A 20,459-nucleotide genomic window follows, 5' to 3' on the forward strand; every position below is an offset into this window, starting at 1 on the left:
CAGCGCTCACCCAGCAGTCTGCTGTCTGCCGTCACCCAGGCGGATGCTTGCATGCGGGACCTCGCTCCTCGCCCTCAGGGCGTCTTACTGGTATTGACGATATTCAGACCTCTGCCATCTTGCCAGCAAGGTGCTAACTAGGTGCAATTTCCCATAGACAGCCCATTCATCCAAACAGAAAAGTCCTATCTAATTGTATTAAACAATGTCAAACTCACCAACATTGCAGCTGTATGGAAAGCTTGAATTATCCTCTCTCAATCTGTAAAGTTTTTGTTTCATAAAAATCCACCGTAGACAGTTATGAGCTACTTCCTGTCAAGAAATTCTGTGCAGGTAATTGTTTTCTAAGTGTCAGAGTTTGGGAGTGCTTGGATAATCACCAACTGCCCTGCATACCACCTGTTTTGAATTTGCACATAATGCAGGAGGCAGCAGGAGGTTGCTTTACTAAAAACGACAGGAAGTAGTTCATAACAAGCTTTTGAAACAAAAACTTTACAGATTGAAAGAGGATAATTCAAACTTTCCTTACAGCTGCAATGTTGGTGAGTTTGACGTTATTTAATACAGTTAGATAGGACTTTTCTGTTTGGGTGAATAGGCTGTCTGGAAGTTGCACCTAGTTAGCACCTTGCTGGCAAGATGGCAGCGGTCTGAATATTGTCAATAGTATTGTATGTCATTATTGCGACTGTAATTCGCAGTTTACTATGAAAACCTACATTTCATGTCAGTCAGTCACGCCTCGTGTCAGTTAGTCCGTCACGCCTTGTGACACGCTCAGTGGCATGCACAGATAGACACTAGGTGGTGCTCTTTCTTTTTGTACAGTATGTGGACCATGGTGATCAATTCTTGATAAAAAGCTATATATTATTTATGCCCCAAAATCTATAAATCTCACACTATTAAGGCAACCGGCCGGTTCCACGTGCTGCACAGGGTGCCCTTTTTTCACTTGAGTACCTGCCCCTCTAAATGTCTGTGCACGCCACTGGACACGCTCCATATATGGCCGTCTCCATATATGAAGATCACGACACTGACCTCATCAAACCCTGGATAGCCATACATGGAGAAGACATCATTACCTAGATCTGCATATATGGAGCCTGGCTCCATTTACCATTTACATCTGGCCTCATCAAACCCTTAGATCTCCATATATATGGAGCTGACCCTGTTCTGACATTCCATATGTTGATCCATCCCCACCCATCCTTCCCGTCTCCCTTTTGACTGATACCCGTGACCCGTCCATTCAAACTCTAGACGGGCCCGCCCCAAAGTCTTTAGTGCGAAAACTAGGGTTCTCAACAGGCCCGAAAATTAAGGCCCGGCCCTACCTGGGCCCTAACTGGGCTGGCCCGAGGCCCCGCCTGGCCTTACTAATTAGCACACATTTTACATTTTATGGTTTCTGGAATGTATGTAAAACTGTGAACGTGAATGAATGAAAGAAGTAATCTCACTCAATGTACGGCAAAGATGAGACATTTCAACTAGCATGTCCGTCCGGGGAGAGGAGATGGATGGGGTTATGGAGACACATAACCCAAATGGGAGAGACAGGTATGTACTCGGGAACAGATGACAGTCAACACCATGATCAGCTAGCCATTATCGTCAAAAAGCAATAGAGAAGTGTCTGACAGAATGGAAACCTGTCAATAGCAGACTCATGAAGGTTAGAAGGTTAAGGGGGAAGCCCCTGTCATCCAGCGCTATTACCCAAATGATAGTGACATTAACAAAACAAAGGTTGACCAGTTAATTTGAATTAGAAGGTACACAATATGGTTAAGTTAATAATGGAGGGATTTTAATGCATGAACAACAAAGGAGAGAGGCTGTTGGAAGTTGGAACTCTACCATCTACGACCTGGTCATCAGAGGCACACTCTTTCCACATTGCGAAATCCATGAGCTCACTTGGTGGAAGGGACAGATCACCTAATGACCAATGACACCTGAAGGAAATCACTGTTGTCAGTCACAAGTGGTCCGGGGAGCTGATAACTGCTATCTAGTACCAGCAACACTGAAGCTGAAACTGAGGAGTGCTAGGAAATGAACAACAGGGCGCCAAACGTTTGATGTGGAGAGACTAAGTGATGTCAGCGTGAAAAGTTACAGGTCAGAAAGGCACACACTCAAAAAGCAATGAAGGTTGCCTATACAAAGGGACTCGAGAGTGTATTTAAAGTGGACACCTGGCAATTCAGATAAAAGGAGAACCCAAGAAGCTCATGGAAGCGAAGTCAGAAAGATCAATGCAAACTACAGGGAAAGTGACTAGAGTGAACAAGAGGGAATATAATATGACCAATCTTGGTGGTGGGTATCATGGAATAGGAGATATTAGAGATATAAGTGGAGGCTTGATGGACAGATGACCACACCCAACAGCAGAGGCTGAAATGCAAGACCAGAGACTGACCTTCATGTAAGGAAATAGAACTAATTTCAGCCACCAAATCAATACTGAGCGGAAAGGTTCTGAACTCAGTGCAGAGCTGTTCAAAGTACATGCAGAATTTGCAGCCAAACTGCTTCAGCAAATCTCTTCACAGACATATTGGCGGGGAAGAAAATACCAGATGAACAAACAGAGGGTGTAATCGTGAAAATACCAGATGAATGTACAAGGTATTTTCACGATTTCATAATTACGGTGCCGACCTCTCAATATTCCGACCTCCCATAATTCCGAACTAACACTATCTCAAACAGTAACCCTAAACATAACCCTGAACCTAACCTTTTTCGGAATTATGGGAGGTCGGAATATTGAGAGGTCAGAATAATGGGCAGACACCACCAACTGGTGGGGAACCACCCTTTTGTCCATTCCAAGCAAGATCTTTGTAAAAATGTAAATAATGTGAGATGCAGTGAGGAAAGAACAAGCCGGTTTATAGGAAAGAGAGTGGATGTGCTGACCAGATATTCAGAGGGATATTACATCGTGCATAACGGACATCCATATCATTATGAGTTGTAACACCATCTCGCCAACTAGGAAACGGTGACTATACATTTTTTAATTCAGCAGTGAACCAAGATTGTCTGATGTCAGCACTGTAGCCCTACTTTTCAACTCGGACATACTCATAAACTGGGTGCTTCAAAGATTAAGAACATCCTTAGAGAAATCTGAGGCATCAGATGGACACTTTTCTCAACATTAGAATATCTTGACTTTGCAGAGGACTTGGCACTGGTCCCATATCCACCACCACATGCAGGCAAAGAAATAAAAAGAAAAACATCCTGCTATCTCAACACCTTTGCACAACAGATAGGCCTTAGAAAACAGAAGTCATGACCCTGAACACAGAAGGAGCATACTGTACGTCTACTGTACCACTGAATAATTTACATATCGTTGCTGCAGGGCAGAAACCTCTTATCTCCATATTTAAACTTGATTTATTTTTGTAAATTAACGCCCTATTTGATCATAGGCCTACACACAAAAGTATCAAAAGCAGCAAACCCACAAGCTTGCAACTCATTTTGAGCACGTAGATCTGCTACTTTTGCTATTACTATTTGCTATTTTTGAATTTGAATCCTGAAAAGTAACAGTTTTGGACATAGTGAGGTTCCCACCCGACAGAGACGATATCTAGACGGCACTGCCAGTCAGATACAAATAATAGAGGAGCAGGCGGAGACATCCAAAGTCGAGTCAGGAAGGCTAGAAACACCTCCGAAATGGTGTGAAAGTCATTCCAGTACAGTACAGCACACAAGTACAAAGATACAATTGTAGAGATGTTCCTTCCAACCTGCTATGCTCACAATGCTGGCTGATTGACAGGACACAACCTCCCTGAGCTCATTTCACATTCGGAGGTTCAAGAAAATCGAGAGAACATTAAAGCCTGGCGACGCGAGGTGAAGAGAACATCGACACATTCATCATGAGTAGCTGAAGATGGATTGGACACATCATGAAGATGTCACAGTTCTGCCCTTCACTGTCTGGACACCAGGGGGAAAACGAAAGAGAGGAATAGGAGGAAAGGAAAGAGGAATAAAAAAAGAACACCCCTGGGCTACTCAAATTACCATTAACCATTCATGGTTAATTGTGGGACTTAATAGGTGGGATAGGCTTGTGCTTGTGGGCACAATTTAGAATGGTTGAGATTTATCAGGAAAGATCATCTAGGAATATACATATGTGTTGTAACTCGTACTACTTGTAGGCCTATATTATGTTGACGACTGAACGATTATAATTGATTCTCACCATATTATATTGGTATACAAATCGGGCGGCTCTGAATTAAGCTGCCGCCGCTTGACACGGGCACTCACTCGGCTATAGACGAATCTGCCGAGCGGCAACCATAACTGCGGTGTCAAGGGGCGATAATGAGAGCCGATTGATTGACACAGCAGTTATGATTACACCCCGGGCAGCGCTTCGTAGATTCGTCATACTCTTCACTTGGGTGCACCTTGGGGCTCAGCTGCTTCTTTCTGTGTCTATGACCTTTTTTTTTAGTCTATATGGTCCACATTTTGTTGTTGTGCCTATGCATCATGTTGTCGCTTGATTAGGAACCCCTGTGTCAGTGGGAATCAATCAGTGATTGGGAATTTGGTGCAACTGAGCACCTGAGTACTGTACTGTGCTATAAAGCAAAGAGGAGATCCGGGCACACTTAATGTTAAAAGGAGGAAAACTTTATTGAACCGACATGTTTCGACCTATACGGTCTTCATCAGGGCTAGACCGTATAGGTCGAAACATGTCGGTTCAATAAAGTTTTCCTCCTTTTAACATCCGTGTGCCCGGATCTCCTCTTTGCTTTATATCGTTGTGTTATCCCGATTGATCCCAGGAGCACCTTTTTACCATTTTTACATTTTTTATACCTACACACCTCCTGAGCACCTGGTTGCCTCCTTGCCTCTGCACTGTACTGTGCTATTGTTATAGTGGTCATGTGTGAAGCACAACAGCTGTAGGCTACTGTATAGTCCTTTAGGCTGCTCAACACTGCCACTTTAGGTCACTTAGTTAGCGGTATTGCAGCTGCCCGTACTCAAACAGAGATATACTAACATAGGGACAGACACACATAGCTGTTAGGCTTAGGCACCGCTCAAAAAAATTGAAACAATAAATGAAATAAAATAAATAATTGAAGTAGTTTTTGCTGGGGGCACCAACTCTTTTTTCGCGCAGAAACAGCTCCTCCCCTTTCTTCCACATCCTCCCGGTTGCTTTGGTTTATTCCAACAAAATATTATAGTGCTAAATATTATGCAGTTTGATTTGGCGTCAGGAATGCTCACCAAATGCATAAAGCACACGCACAGAGTCACAGACAGCCAGCCAGTAGTGGAGATCCCTTGTCGCATGCCCTATACAATGTAATAGGCTGCGGCATGAAGGGCAGCAAGTCGCCTATAAGTAAATACCCACTGGAGGGGAATGCTAACGGTCTGTGTGACACTGACACAAAACAAAAGCGAGAGAAATCAACCTCCCTTGAGGCAACTGCAAACCGAGGGTTTCAAGTAGAGACGGCACTAGAGAATGAGGAGTTTATTACATCGCCATGCTGAAGTCTACACACACTCAAGAGCCTTCATTTATAGCACTAATGCCACCAAGTCACAGTTGCCTATACATCCTTGAGAGTTGAGAGGTAGGAATGTTTGTTTGGTCCATTTGTCTGGGTGTTGTGGCTCTCTCTGACCTGTGCTCTCTCATAATGGCAGCTTGTGCTTGTTGAGTATTCTCTACTGGTCCAGTAATTGTAAGTCACTATGGGTAACAGCGTTTGGCAGAAATGATAATGTCAGTGGAAAGCAAAAAAAAGGGAGGCAGAATCCATTACTGCCTGGCCACCTGCCGTTCGTTTTAAAAGGATGGCTCAAGGTTTCCCCCTAGTGGTAGAAATGGCAGATATAGCTTTGCTACACTGAGACCCCCTTTCCACCGGTTGGTTCCCAATGGGAACCGGTTCAGTTCTTTGTGGTTCTTAGTCCATGAGCCAGAGCTCCAAAATTGGTGGGAAAAACTTGACCTATATTAAATTGTTTAAAGGATCAATACAAGTAAATTAATACATGATAACCCTTCCACAGTAGGCTAGTAGCTTTTTCATATTTTCGATTATTTAGCATATTTTCCTACATAATCCTACATTTGCATATTTCAAAATTTAGAATTTATAATACAATAAATCATTGTCTTCGTTTAGGGGGAGCACGTTTGGGAAAGTGTCATTGTTTACAACTGAAACAGACTTCCTGTGCATAACTTGAACTTCCTCTTCAAAATAAGAGCCACTTGTAATGATTAGTCAACACTAGTTTTATTTCTAAGTCTACTTACAGGACATTAACATCACATTTGAGTTCCTTTTGAATGCCTGTCAGATTTCTCTACATAACTGTCTCAGCTGTTGGTATGCAAATGCGCCTTGCATGCCTTTGATCTACAGTGCAGAAAACATTTTGACGATGTATGCGCACTGGGGCATCGGTTGTGTGCCCCCCTGATTATTAATAACATAGTACTCTTATTATGCATATCACATTCTCGCCGAGAAATATTTTCGAGTTAAAAAAAGAAAAAGAAAAAACGAATGGTTCAAGCCCATTAATTAAGATTCGAGTGCCAACCCTAACGAGCGAAGGTTCGAACCCCGAATGTTCGGGGACAGCCTTAGCGTGTGTGCGGGTGCGTGTGCGTGTGTGTGTGTGTGCGTGTATGTGATCGTAGGTGCTGCAGTGGAAAGGGTCAGAGAGTTCAATCAAATACATGAACGAATTGATAAGAACCAGAACGTATCAGGGAATAGGAAAACGCTAGCCACCGTTTGCCCTCTTCCCGCACTATTTAGCTCGAATTGCACCTATCTAAACAATTTTTGTTGTATACAGGTATTTATGAAACATAGCTAGAGGGCAGGTTTTAGGGCCTGGCCAATCAGAAGAGGGCAGGTTTAGGGCCCGGCCAATCAGAGGAGGGCAGGTTTTTGGGCCCGGCAAATCAGAACAGGGCAGGTTTTTGGGCCCGGCCAATCAGAAGAGGGCAGGATTTTGGGCCCGGCCAATCAGAACAGGGCAGGTTTGTGTGTGTGTGTGTGTGTGTGTGTGTGTGTGTGTGTGTGTGTGTGTGTGTGTGTGTGTGTGTGTGTGTGTGTGTGTGTGTGTGTGTGTGTGTGTGTGTGTGTGTGTGTGTGTGTGTGTGTGTGTGTGTGATAAAAACAAGTCAAAGGTGCTTTCACAACCTGACATAGTGGACATGAAGAAGCACAATGAAAACAACTGTGTGCACAATCTGATATTCAAATCATATATACTTTATATTGGTCTTATTCAGAATCATAATGAGGTCTGAGGTCATAAACGTTGTAAACCCAGTAAATGGCAAATCCTTTTGCCATGCATGTCAACACCCCACCGATCTGATTTACAGTACAGGCCTACATGTTCTCCAAACAGTCTAGCAGGAATTTGACCCAGATTTGGTGTCAGCATGGAGCTGTTTATATGAAATGACAACATGCTGAGTAGCAGGGTGTTCAAAGCCAGCCTTTTTTTCCATAGGAAGCACGAAACCCCGCTGGATAAACTGAGAATACCGTGAAAAATCTGTCTGCCTAAATGCTCTCGCGAGTCCTGCCATTTTTCACCACAGGGATGCCTGCTGCTGAGTCAAGAATAAAAAAATCAAGAGAATCAGGAATCATGAATAAAAGATTTGAGAGGTACAAGCTGTTAAATGTCGGTGTTGGGTGTAAACTGTAACTTTTCAGGCACCATGTTTGGAGCTTGTATATGCTATTTTTTATGTTTTCGTATGACGCTGTAGTATGATCAAGCACTGCAGGTTGTTACTTTACAAGTAACAGCAATGGGGATATCTTCAGGATTAAGCCGGGGAATATGTAATAGTATCACATTCATGTCATGCATTATGCATCTGACCTTCCGACCAACAAATCCTTGTAAACCCAGGTTACCACTAGCCTGAGTATTGTGTGCATGTAAATGCAGTCAGTGTGACGGTTAAAAAGAACAAAAGCGAAGGGACTTAAAGCTGCAATCTGTCGTCCTAACGGGATTCAAACCAGGGTCTCCCATACAAGAGAGTTGATATCTATCTTTGATGAATTGAACATGGTGGACCCTCTTGTAAACAAGTGTAATGCTTAATTGGGTCGTCCACTCACAGTTAACAGCCTTTGTATTGAGTTTGTGCTTGAAATGTACTGTAATTCTGCAAACTGTTAATAAATATTTCAATCAATCAATCAAATACCGCTCAGCAAAGAGGTAGTCCCTGTTTGGCCGTGGCTAGATATTGCACTTTAATATGAGTTTATGCTACTTCGTTCACTTCATGGGGCCAGTCCAATGGTGGCTCTTCTACATAGACTTCTATTGGCGATGTAGGCGAACTAAGTAGGCGAAGAGTGACAAGTGCTGGACCGGAAGTTTTTTAATTTATTTTTATTTGTATTACTTTATTGAAAAATACATTTCAAAAGGATAGAGTCACAAGAAAGCTGTTAGGCTTGTTTCCGTTGTGGTCCTCTTGGGGAAAGGGGATGGGGAGCAACAATTACAATCCAGACAAAAACAAAAATACCTTTGTATTTTGCCAGGAGACAAAAAAGAGACAAAAAAACAAACATAAAACAAAAAAACAAAACAGAACAAATAAAACTGGCCAATAAAACTGGATTTCTTTTCTTTTTTTTCCTTTTTTCCATTTGTGCTATCTATTCTACACTAAAAAAGTCAGTATACTTGAAATTAAAAATTAGGACATGTTATCAGCCAACCATCTTTTTAATGTGGATTTAAAAATTTCAAAGGAACTGATCACCTTGAGGCTGGAAGGCAAGCCATTCCACTGAGCTACTGCCGAGTATAGGAATGATGTTTTTCCCATATTGCTGTGAAAATGGCAGGGTTTGAAATCAGTAGGGCTCCCTCTGGTGTAGTGCATGTGAGTATCACTAACCTTTGAAAAGTAGTCACTGAAATATTTGGGTGCTACATTATTTCTAATCCTGTGAACTAGACACATTTTAAATTGGGATACTCTCTCCTCCACTTTAAGCCACCCCAGACTGGTGAAGTGGGCAGGGAGAAGATGAGTTCTAGGATGCAACTTAAGGATCACTCTAACCAATTTATTTTGGGAGGTCTGGAGTTTCTTCTTGAGGGTCATAGAAATGCCATTATACCAAGATGTACAGGCATAGTCAAATTGACATTGTAGAGCCCCAGCCAGGATCTTTAGGATGTATCTAAAAGGCTGGATATTCTAGCTAAACATTTTGTTCTTTGGCTTACCTTTGAGATTACCTTTTGTGCCATATTTTCTCCTGAAAGCTTGTTGTCCAAAATGCACCCCAGGTAAGTAATGGATTCCTTGGCTGTCACTTCAAAGTCCCCCACCACTATTTTAAACCCAGGAGACTTCTTCAGTTTGTAATTTGACCCAAAAAGAATGGACTCAGTTGGCAGAATGCACTGGACTCAGGCAACAGCCCAGCTTTAATGATGTTAAATTCCTTAATTATTTTAGATCATTTTGTAGTAATAATACAACATAAACATTACAGAGACTTTAGTGGTGTAGTTGCAATACTTTAAAACAGTTGTCATGTTGCACACATGCCTAAAATTGCTGATAATTGCGCCGTCCTCGTTGAAAACAATGTATTTCAAACTCCAGCTTGTCACACTCCACGGCTGCATGAACAGCGCTCGAGCTCTGTTTTCTGACCCCTCAATGGCGCAACTTGCTAGATTGCTAAGTGGAAGCGTAGGGAGACCACCTCCAATCACCGATGGAAAGTAACTAAGTACATTATGTACTGAAGTACGTACTTAAGTACAATTTTGAGGTATTTTTACTTTACTGGAGTATTTCCAAATGTCAATACTTTTACATCTACTCTTCACCTCAGAGGCAAATATTGTACTTATTTGAAAACTTTAGTTACTTTGTAGATTTTGATTATTGTTACAAAACATGTATTGAGGACTTTAGCCTTATACAGGCTATTTGATTTTTTTTTACTGATTAGCCGATCTATGATTAGCCGGTCTACAAGGAAGCTCACAACCCGCTGCGATGTGGCGCATGGTGAGCTTGTAGATCTGCTATTTCTTTTTAAAGATCTGTTTACATATTGAAGTTGTGAAATGTGACATTCTGCATAATGAGTACTTTTGGTACTTTACGCATATTTTGATGCCAATGCTTTTGTATTTTTACTCAATTAATAATTAAATACCGGACTTTTACTTGTAACTGAGTATTGTGGTATTGATACTTTTACATACAAAAATAATAAACCGTACTTTTCCCACCACTGCCTGTCACTGTGGATGTGCTAGTTATATTGTGTATATACCATATACACATAACATAACGCTTTGTTATAATGTTTTCTTCATTCAAATATCTGTGTTACTGTTACATCATCCATGCCATGAACTGGCTGTAGGGTAATATAGCTGATCAAGGTCAGTATACACACGTGAACATAGGCTATTGTAGAAACTACTGTAGAAATGATGTGTCAGCATACTGTGTGCGTGTGTCACGTGTGTGTGTGTGTGTGTGTGTGTGTGTGTGTGTGTGTGTGTGCACATGCTCGTGCGTGTGTCAGTGTTGATCAAAATCATAATGTGCTGTCAAAATCAACACTATTAGTAAGTGGATGTCCAATTTCCAGGGGGCAGAAGAGCATGTCAGTGACAGTTACATATACCAGTGTCAGCTGTACAGTTTCTTCCAGGAAATAAAACGTCCGAGGCTAGCTGTACAGTAGCTTGTTGGTACAGAGGCCGCCAATCAGAAGCCACCCAGTATTACGTGTCAAAGCTAAGTGTCCCTGAGCAAGATACTGAACCTCCCCTGAGTGCACATCATGACCATCTGAGCAGCATCATCAACTGGGTGAGGCTGTGTAATTTCCCTCACGGTATTAATATTAACAAGTTCTACAAATAAGTCAAAAGTGCATGCCCTCTCTTAACAAGGCAGCAAGAACATTATCATTAGAGATTCTCACAATATATCCAATTACAATTTATTTTTCATTTGGCAGATGATCCAGAATGATGTCTCCAAAGGGAACCACTGCTGGTCAATGGAGTGAGTAATCGATAGACAGAGTTCATGCACTACCAGTGCTTTAACGAGGCTTTAGCGAGGTGCCATGCGACGTCTGCGTGGGCCTGCAGTTGAAGGCCCTGAAGTCCTGCCTGGTGCACATGGCGTCCTACTGCAAGGCTCACCTGGAGCCTCACAAGACGGCCGCGGCTCTGAGCAAAACCACATTCATAAAATACTTCCATATAACCACTAAGCAGCATACCACCTGTTTCTATTATCACACTAAACACAGGAACATGTCATGTAACCATCTGCAATCCAGAAAGCTGAGGTGTCCTCGTTAGCAAAACATTCAGTGAAGATAGCCAATGGAGGGGGGCCTAGTAAAGAGCCCTGGAGGGTTTAAGTGCTTACTGTATGTCACAGCAAAGGCACGGTTTGTCTGCAGTCTTGACTCAGGAACAACCAGCTATGGGCAGGTTATGTACAACACTAGGGTGAATTGTACCCTATTGACTATTTACTCTTCTGAGGGTTTCCCCCGATAGCAAGGGTGTGTACTGTTTAGTGAGAGTTAATTTAAAGTTTTGTCCACATCATTAAACAAATAACTGCCTTGCTGACATGTTGTGTGTTGGGTGTGTGTGTTACTGTATGACACGCGTGTGTGCGTGCGTGCGTGCGTGCGTGCGTGCAGATATCTTGCACTACTGTTGCCTCCAATGTCCATGGATCATACAGTAGGCCTCGTACAAGTAAACATTTCTTTTAGCGTAAAATATATGAATGTATTAGTGATGTTAATCACTAATCTCAGCACAAGACGGCCGCGGCTCTGAGCAAACAGAGCCGGTGATGAGCCTGGAGGAGAGGATAATAATCTTTTTCAACATTTGTTTCTGTGTAATCTAAAAATGTTTTAAAATTACAATTTGTGTATTACTGCATTTATGTAATCACCTACTCCCCAACCCTGATAATCTGATCATTTATTTCCTCATAGTATCATCATGTGTGCAGCGGTGTGCTTAGAAACTGCCTGGCATACCAATAAACCAGTTTGATCAGGACGGTGGTGAACATTTAGCTATACCATGCATGATGCGTGGCTTCACATTTACCAGATATGAGCGGCACAGCCAGGTGCATTTACTTTGTCTAGTCTGCATGTGTAGTTTGAACAAGTTGGCAGGTAAGTCAGTTTATTTGGGAGCTCATCTATTCAGTCGATTTTAACTTTCATCCATGATGACATACTGCAGCAATTTATCCTTCTAATCATGGCTAACTTTTGTATTCGCAGTAATGTCAACGCTGGGTGAGTATCAGTTTCGTTGTTCGGTATGTCTGGAGCTGTTCACCGATCCCGTGTCCACGCCGTGCGGCCACAACTTCTGCAAGACCTGTCTGGAGACGTACTGGGACAGCTCGGACGTGTGTCGGTGTCCCCTGTGCAAGGAGGAGTTCTACAAACGACCAGAGCTTGGGATCAACACCTCATTCCGGGAGGTCGTCGAGTTCTTCAAAAACAAGAACACGAAGCAGCCCATGCCCGGTTTGGCCACATGCATGGCCAAACCGGGCGAGGTGCCATGCGACGTCTGCGTGGGCCTGCAGTTGAAGGCCCTGAAGTCCTGCCTGGTGTGCATGGTGTCCTACTGCGAGGCTCACCTGGAGCCTCACAAGACGGCCGCGGCTCTGAGCAAACACAAGCTGATAGAGCCGGTGATGAACCTGGAGGAGAGGATGTGCAGCACGCACAACAAGATCCTGGAGTGGTTCTGCAGAAAAGAGGAGCAGCTGATCTGTCAGTTCTGTGCTGAGACGGACCACAGCCGGCACCACGTGGTGACCGTGGAGACGGAGGTGCAGCAAAAAATGGTGAGATGTCAGTTTGATTGATTGAACATTTTATCAACCGTTTGCAGAATGGGTACAGTTCAAGGAAAGTACAGGTCAATACAAAATCTGCTCAGAGGATAAACCCAGAAAAAGCACTAAAACTTGTTTACATAAGAAGGGTCCTCCATTTTCACTTCATCAGAAGAAAATGGAGGACTCTGATGTAAACAAGTTTTTTTGCATAGATGTGTATATTTGTATAGGTCTTTATAAATGTTCTGATTCAGAACATTTATAAAGACCTACAAATATACACTTCTATGCAAAAAGAATAAGAAGTGTTAACCAGTGTTAATTTTGCTGAATCAGCAAAGCAACTTAAACCAGCAGTGGTTCTCTATGGAGACACAACGATGACTCTTGTGTCTCCAATGCGACAAAAACAAAATATCCATGAATTCAAGTCTCCATGGGGTGAGTAATCAATAGAACAAAAATAAATTTTGTTGTGAACTATCCATAATTAATTAGGTCATTTTGTATTATTATGCATTATGCCTTCGGCCCTTCGCCTATCAACTTCTCTGTCCTCCGAAGAGCGTGTGCACTTTTCTATTTGATGTATTTACTCAACCCTAAGTCTGCGAATATTGGCGTATTTTCTTTCCTCATAATCTTTTATTTAACATCGAAAACACGTAAAAGGCCATTCGGTTATTTCTATTAGTTTCTATTAGTATCAGCTATTAATAATTTTATTTTATCGATTTTGTTTATACTGTAATACATTAAATCGATCAGGTAAAATGAACAGTAGGCTTTTGTATTTTAGTTTTTCTTGTTTGATCTCCTTTCCCCCTTCTACTTCCCTTTCTTACTTCTATGGAAAATAACGATACGATGAGGCGTCATCATCAAAGTGACCGTACGCGGACAAATGTGTCTGTGGCAAAGACTTGTCTTGTCTGTGGCAAATTTAATGTTTGTTTTTAGTTCAATGTTTGTTTTAAAAACGCAATTGACAATGAAGGGAAAATTTACGTCATCTTGTCCCTAACACAAACATTAAATCCCATAACAATAAAGAGAATGTAATGTTTGTGTTGGCACCGTTTGTTTTACATCACCATTACATCACCTAATCAACATGAGTTAGACTTTCATATATTATCGCCCCTCACTTCACATGGGTGTGATTTTTGAGTGGTGTAAACCACTCCTACAACTGGCTTTGTTAGTGCAGAAAAAATGAGCATGGTTGCTATGTTCACCCTGTTCACCCGGGTGTGATTTCATTACGTCAGACATGATTTTTTAGTGGTGTAAACCACTCCTACAACTGGCTTTGTTAGTCTGTGCAGAAAAAATGAGCATGTTGATTTTAAACACCATTAGACCGTAGGTCGCATTTACTATGAAAACCTGCATCTCCCGTCAGTTGGTCTGGCTCCATATATGGTTACGCCTCGTGACATCATGCCTCGTGACACGTCACGCCACCATATATGGCCTTCTCCATATATGAAGATCACGACACTGACCTCATCTAACCCTGGATAACCATACATGGAGAAGACTGGATCATCATCTAGATCTGCATATATGGAGCCGGCCACCAACTCTACATCTGACCTCATCCATCACAATTAAGTCAGCATCATGGCGATGACCCCTGGATGGGAACAAAAACTGACCTGTGATGTGACAATAAAGCTGACTCTGATACTGCTGGTAGGGGTACATGTAGTTAATCACGTAGGGGTACAGTAGTTAATCACACCCCTTCTGTTCCTATCTATTCTTTTCCCCCCTCCCCTCAGTCGCAGATCAAGAGGAGAGAGAGGGAGGTGGAGCTGATGATACAAGACAGACACAAGAGGGTCGAGGAGATCAACTGTTGCATGGAACGAAGCAGGGTGGGTTGCACACAATCACTATATGATGTCCATCTGTCCATTTAAAAGACCCTGTGCTGCCAGGCAGCCAGGGCACGGGTGAACGGTCAGTGGTGGAAAATGTACTCACATTTGTTACTTACTGTAAGTGAAAGCATCAATACTGCAATGTAGAATTCCGTTACAAGTAAAAGTTAATCGAAATGTACTTAAGTAAAAGTATTGGTATCAAAATGTACCCAAATTACCAAGAGTAGAAATTACTCATTATGCAAAATGTCCCATTTTACAAGTTCAAAATGCCGGTGTATATAAAAAATCTTTTGAAAATTGCCGAGATTGTAGATCGTGAGATTGTAGATCGTGAGATTTTCAAAAGATTTTCAAATGCTCGAAATTTATATGGGGCTGAATTGGTTACTGTATCGGTTATTGGTTACTGTATCTTTTACAGTAACCAGTACAAGTACAAGTTTGACCCGAACCCCCACTTTGAGAACTACTGAATAATGTATTATACAGCACGCACACATGATAACATGTTTTTAATGTGGGTGATCTGCCATGTCTCAATTTCAGTGGTGGCGGTGGAAAATAACTAAGTACATTATTTAAGTACAATTTCGAGTTATTTGTACTTTCCAGTAGGCCTTCTTTTGCTTCTATACTCCACTACATCTCAGAGGCAAATATTGCACTTTTACTCCACTACATTTATTTGAAAACTTTAGTTACTAATTACTTTGTAGATTTTGATTATTATTACAAAACATTATTATTACAACTGCTATTTTCAAAAGACTTTTATACATTAGAAACTTTGAAATGAGACATTCTGCATAATGAGTACTTTTACTTTTCGTACTTTAAGTACATTTTGAAGTCAATACTTGTATGCTTTTCCTCAAATTCATTTTGAATTCCAGACTTTTACTTACAACTATGTTGTGTCAGCAATAGTCCACTATGTACAAGTTTGACCCGAACCCCACTTTGAGAACTGTACTGAATTGTCTCATGTATGCAGCATGCACACATGATAACATGTTTTTAATATGTGTGACCTGCACCTGCCATGTCTTAATTATAGGATATCGCGCAGAAGGAGATGGAGTCGAGTGTCCAGGCGTTCAGCACTCTGATGGAGTCCCTGGAGCAGACGCACACCACCCTGATGGCAGAGATGGAGGCGAGGCATGATGCCGTGCAGCGGAGGTTCGAGTAGGGCTGTAACAATAATAGTAACATATCCATCGAAAAAAAGTAATTTCAAGAATCGAAGTATATCGAAATTAGGGATGTCCCAATACACTTTTTTCTTTTCCGATCCGATCCTTGCGTTAGCCGATAGCGAATACAGATACTAGTATGGTCATCTTGTGTTGTTTTTCTAGCTATCTAGCTATATATCTCGTGTTGTGTTTATAGCAGACTCGCTCTAATGTGCACTTGCAGTTAGGAAAACTCCAAAGCAAACTCCACATGCCCCAACATATTATTTGCCATAGTGTCAAACCCTTACCCCTGTGTCGGATCGGTGGTTAGACTGGCATATTTGCCGATACCGATATGACCCGATATGACAAATAAGTGCCAATACCGATACTTTTCCGATACCGATATAGTATCGGGGACAATCGGGACAGCTCTAATCGAACTGTAAACAGCAACATTGACTTTGTATCGTATCGTTTTGCAATGCAAATAATCCGTATTGAATCGTTTTTGCGATGCAAATAATCGATTGTATCAATACTAAGTATTTGTGCGTTGTATTTAGCAAATTTCAAAAGAAAAAAGAGGAAGAGGGGTTTAATTACTTTTCCATTCCTTATCGATAAATGTGTGTATTCTCTGTGTTCAAATCAAGGTACGGGTTTGTCTATTATGTGTTCAAATATAATGTGTTTGTATTTGTATTTGTCAGAGAATCACTGTTTACTTATTTCTTTCCATATTCACACATCTTCCCTTAAAAAATCTGCACTATCCACATGTTTCACACATATTTAATTTATTTGCTAAATAGCTACTCTATCAATTTTAAATCATTGAATCGTATCGCCAGACGCCATGATAATGAACCAATATTGTCCATGTATCGTATTGTGTATCATGTAACCATGTATCATGATACGTATCGTATCGCTTTTAAAATATATTGTTGCACCCCTAGGTTCGAGGGCTTCGTGCGTGAGCTTCAGGAGGAGATCTCTGTTCTGGAGAAAAAGTACGCAGAACTGGAGCAGCTCATGCAGGTCGAGGATCACATGTCACTGCTACAGGTCTGTTTTTTTTTGTTTTTGTTTTTAAATCTCATATAGACATACTTTCAGTGGTGGAAAAGTATACTCACATTTTTTACTTAAGTAAAACGGTAAGTAAAAGTATCAATACTGTAATGTAGAAGTGCTTTGTTACAAGTAAAAGCCCCCTATTCAGGCCTGGGCCGAGGCTCAGTGGTCCAGGCACCTTGAATGGTAATCCAGTCTGGCGGGTTCGACTCCCGATCCCGACGGCCTTTACTGCATGTCACCCCCCCCATCTCTCTCTCCATTTCCTGTCAGCCCACTTTGTATCTATCCCTCTACAAACAAATAAAAATAAAATAAAGGCAAATAAGCCACATGAAAAAAAACAATAATAAAAAAAGCCCCCTATTCAAAATGTATGTGAGTAAAAGTACAAAAGTATTGGTATCGAAATGTAAATAAAGTACCAAATGTAAAAGTACTCATCATGCAGAATGTCCCATCACAAATTTTCGAATGTATAAAAATCATTTGAAAATAGCTGATTGTCGATCGGCTATTTTCAAATGGTTGAAATGTATATTATAGAGCTGAAGTGGTTAACGTATGTTTTTAATAATAATCAAAATCTACAAAGTAACTAGTAACTCAAGTTTTATCTCATAATGGGCCGACAATATACGGTATGTGTGGGCCTTTTGTTCCAAAATGATACCGTATAACATTTTAGAAAAGAATAGAAATTGAATTAGTCTGTAAACGTGAAGCGTCAAATGAAACCTGATTACATGTGATGCTTTTCAAAGACATTTATAAAACAGAAAAAGTAATAGAAAACATATTTTGCAGATAAACATTAAAGGCCCCAAAAAGCTTATTTTAACAATCATTGTTTTATTGTTTTCAGCATGGTTTTAAAAGATACAGACACTTTACAGCACACAAAAAATATACAAATCAGTACACACTATTAGTATTGTAAGCAAATGGAAATACATATTGAAGCCTAATTGTAATCTTTCACATAATGGAACAGACGCAAGCTAAGCTTTACTCCATCAAGAACTAATACATGTCTGTCACCATGTTTTAACAGGATTACAGCCAGATTTGCCACACACCACAGTCTCTTCAGAACTGGTCAGCCATCCCAGTGTATGAGGTGGATTTCCTTGGCTGCATACGAGCTGCTCTGGGCAAGGCCAGGGAGTTTGTCAACCTGGAGATGGAAAATCAGGCAGCCGCTGGTAAGCCTGATGCCAGTATCACTTTGCCAAACGATCCGAGATCTCTCCGCCTACTGATACTACAGTATGTCTGTGGAAATGTAAATTCAGGCAGAGAGCTCTGCTTCCAGGGTCGTCACAAAATGTGTGTCTGTGCAGAAGTTGAGACATATTGGTTCTCAATGTGAGACGGCCTTGGGAGGGTTCCCCGGTGTCCTCAACGAAATTAAAATTAACATTTAACACTGAGCTTACAGTGTAGTTTGGGGTCCCAACAAATGGGTGTGTGTGGCATAATGATATCAAACAGAGGTTCTTTGAAATGACTGTAAATAGGTTGAGAATAACCTAAGTGGTAAATATTCAATATCACAAATATAATTGTGAATACAGTAACTGAAAACATTTTTGTGTTTTCCCCCCCTTCATTTTGCAGAGCTCAGTAAGATTCAGCGATTTGCTGGTAAATGTCATTTTTTATTTATCTTAAATTTGTTGCTTTCGGGCAAACAACCTTGTACCTCCACATACTTCATTTGTATTTTTTGTTTGTAAATGAATGCCCTAACTATTTCCTCATCATGATACAAAATGAATGCCCTAACTATTTCCTCATCATGATACACTTACAGTGCCCCGCAAAAGTAGCAACAATAGCCGATTTACAAGCTTGTAGATTCGCTATTCTTACTATTTTAAAACATATTTAAGTGAAATATTTAACCAATGAAAAGTATAACTAGAGCTTGTGACTAAATATCGGATTCATTGGAGAGTCAAAGTGAGAGACACCTCAACATACCCCTGCAACATGAAGCAGTATTTCTAATCCCCGTTCCCCGTCTCCATAACAGAGGACATCACCATCGACCCCGACACCGCAGGACCCTGGCTCGTCATCTCCGAGGACGGGAAGGAAGTCAGGCAGTCCCCGAAGAAACAAAAAGTCCCCGCGAATCCCCTGAGGTTCATGGAGAACCTGTGCGCCCTGGCGACACAGGGCTTCAACATGGGCCGCCACTACTGGGAGGTCGCGGTACGGGAGAAATCCAACTGGGCGCTGGGCGTCGCGTCCAGCACGGTGAACAGAAGGGAGTACGTGACGCCGTCCCCCGAGAAAGGCCTGTGGGCCATGGGCCACAGGGACGGCAAGCAGTACGTGGTGTTCGCCAAGAAGCCCGTCGCCATATCGCTGTCTCCCCGGCCCAAGACCATAGGGGTGTTTGTGGACTACGACGAAGGCAAGGTGGCCTTCTACAACGTGGATGCCAAGGCTCACATCTTCACCTACAACAACTGCTGTTTCAAGGACAAAATATACCCCACGTTTGACCCCGCATTGACAGCGGAGAGGAAGGAGACCGCTCCTCTGCAGATCATGACCGTAGAGATTTCAAAGTGAATGAGCAGAAGGAAGCTTCTCTGTTTGAAATTGTAATTATGAATTGAATTATTGAATTGCTGTTATCCATGTCATCGACTGTAAAGAATATTTACATAAACAAGCGAATGCAATCCAAGCCATGTCTTAATAAAAATGTAATGACATTTACCTATTGGGCAGTAAAATGCAATTTCTCCATTTTACACTTCTGTTTTATATCTGTTTTGTCCAATTTGCTGATAATCACTCTAATCTGGGAAATGAGGCACTGTGTCGCAGGGTTCATGGGATTGATTCCTGCCAGGGACGCTGTGGGCGCTGGGGGCCTACTCTCATCTGTGTCATCACTCATCAGTGCCCATAACCTAGGTGGGGTTTGGCAAAAGGGCCTTTCTGTGTGGAGTTTGCATGTTCTCCCCGACCGCCATAAAAAATAGAAAAAGGCTGCAAACGCGTAGCCACGATGCTGTATTATTTATTCAGAATCCAACGTTTCGACCTAGGAGGTCTTCTTCAGGGAATGACCGCCGTATCACAAAAAACATGCAGTAGGCCTAATCCTAAAAATCCTAAACCTAAAAATAGGTTACAAAAATAGTGGGATAAAAGAAAATAAATAAATAACTGTTAAATAAATGTATGCGCTCTTATAGGCCTACTTATTTTTTGTCAGGCTACAATGTACTGTTTTCTTATGCATACCCTTATGCATGGTTGCATGCCTACACCTCATGTTGG

The 20,459-nt window shown here is 41.6% G+C and overlaps 1 protein-coding gene across 1 annotated transcript; it reads left to right on the plus strand.

The window, feature by feature from the left end:
• The first annotated feature begins 499 nt into the window (after positions 1 to 499).
• Positions 500 to 20,105, plus strand: LOC306914504 (E3 ubiquitin-protein ligase TRIM39-like). Its single transcript, XM_079491559.1, has 8 exons — positions 500 to 544; positions 12,426 to 13,003; positions 14,785 to 14,880; positions 15,950 to 16,074; positions 17,036 to 17,144; positions 18,208 to 18,358; positions 18,774 to 18,800; positions 19,192 to 20,105. The coding sequence occupies exons 2-8, from the start codon at positions 12,428 to 12,430 to the stop codon at positions 19,737 to 19,739; spliced, it is 1,632 nt and encodes a 543-aa protein (XP_079347685.1). The 5' UTR covers positions 500 to 544; positions 12,426 to 12,427; the 3' UTR covers positions 19,740 to 20,105.
• Positions 20,106 to 20,459: the final 354 nt, after the last annotated feature.

This window comes from Electrona antarctica (genome assembly GCF_951216825.1).
Source record: "Electrona antarctica genome assembly, chromosome: 21".
Lineage (NCBI taxonomy): Eukaryota > Metazoa > Chordata > Actinopteri > Myctophiformes > Myctophidae > Electrona > Electrona antarctica.

Coding starts and splice junctions, on each gene's coding strand:
- LOC306914504 (XM_079491559.1), top strand. CDS start 12,428: ATGTCAACGCTGGGTGAGTATCAGTTTCGTTGTTCGGTATGTCTGGAG. Junction 16,075..17,035: donor CATGATGCCGTGCAGCGGAG/GTTCGAGTAGGG, acceptor TTGCACCCCTAG/GTTCGAGGGCTTCGTGCGTG. Junction 17,145..18,207: donor ATCACATGTCACTGCTACAG/GTCTGTTTTTTT, acceptor ATGTTTTAACAG/GATTACAGCCAGATTTGCCA.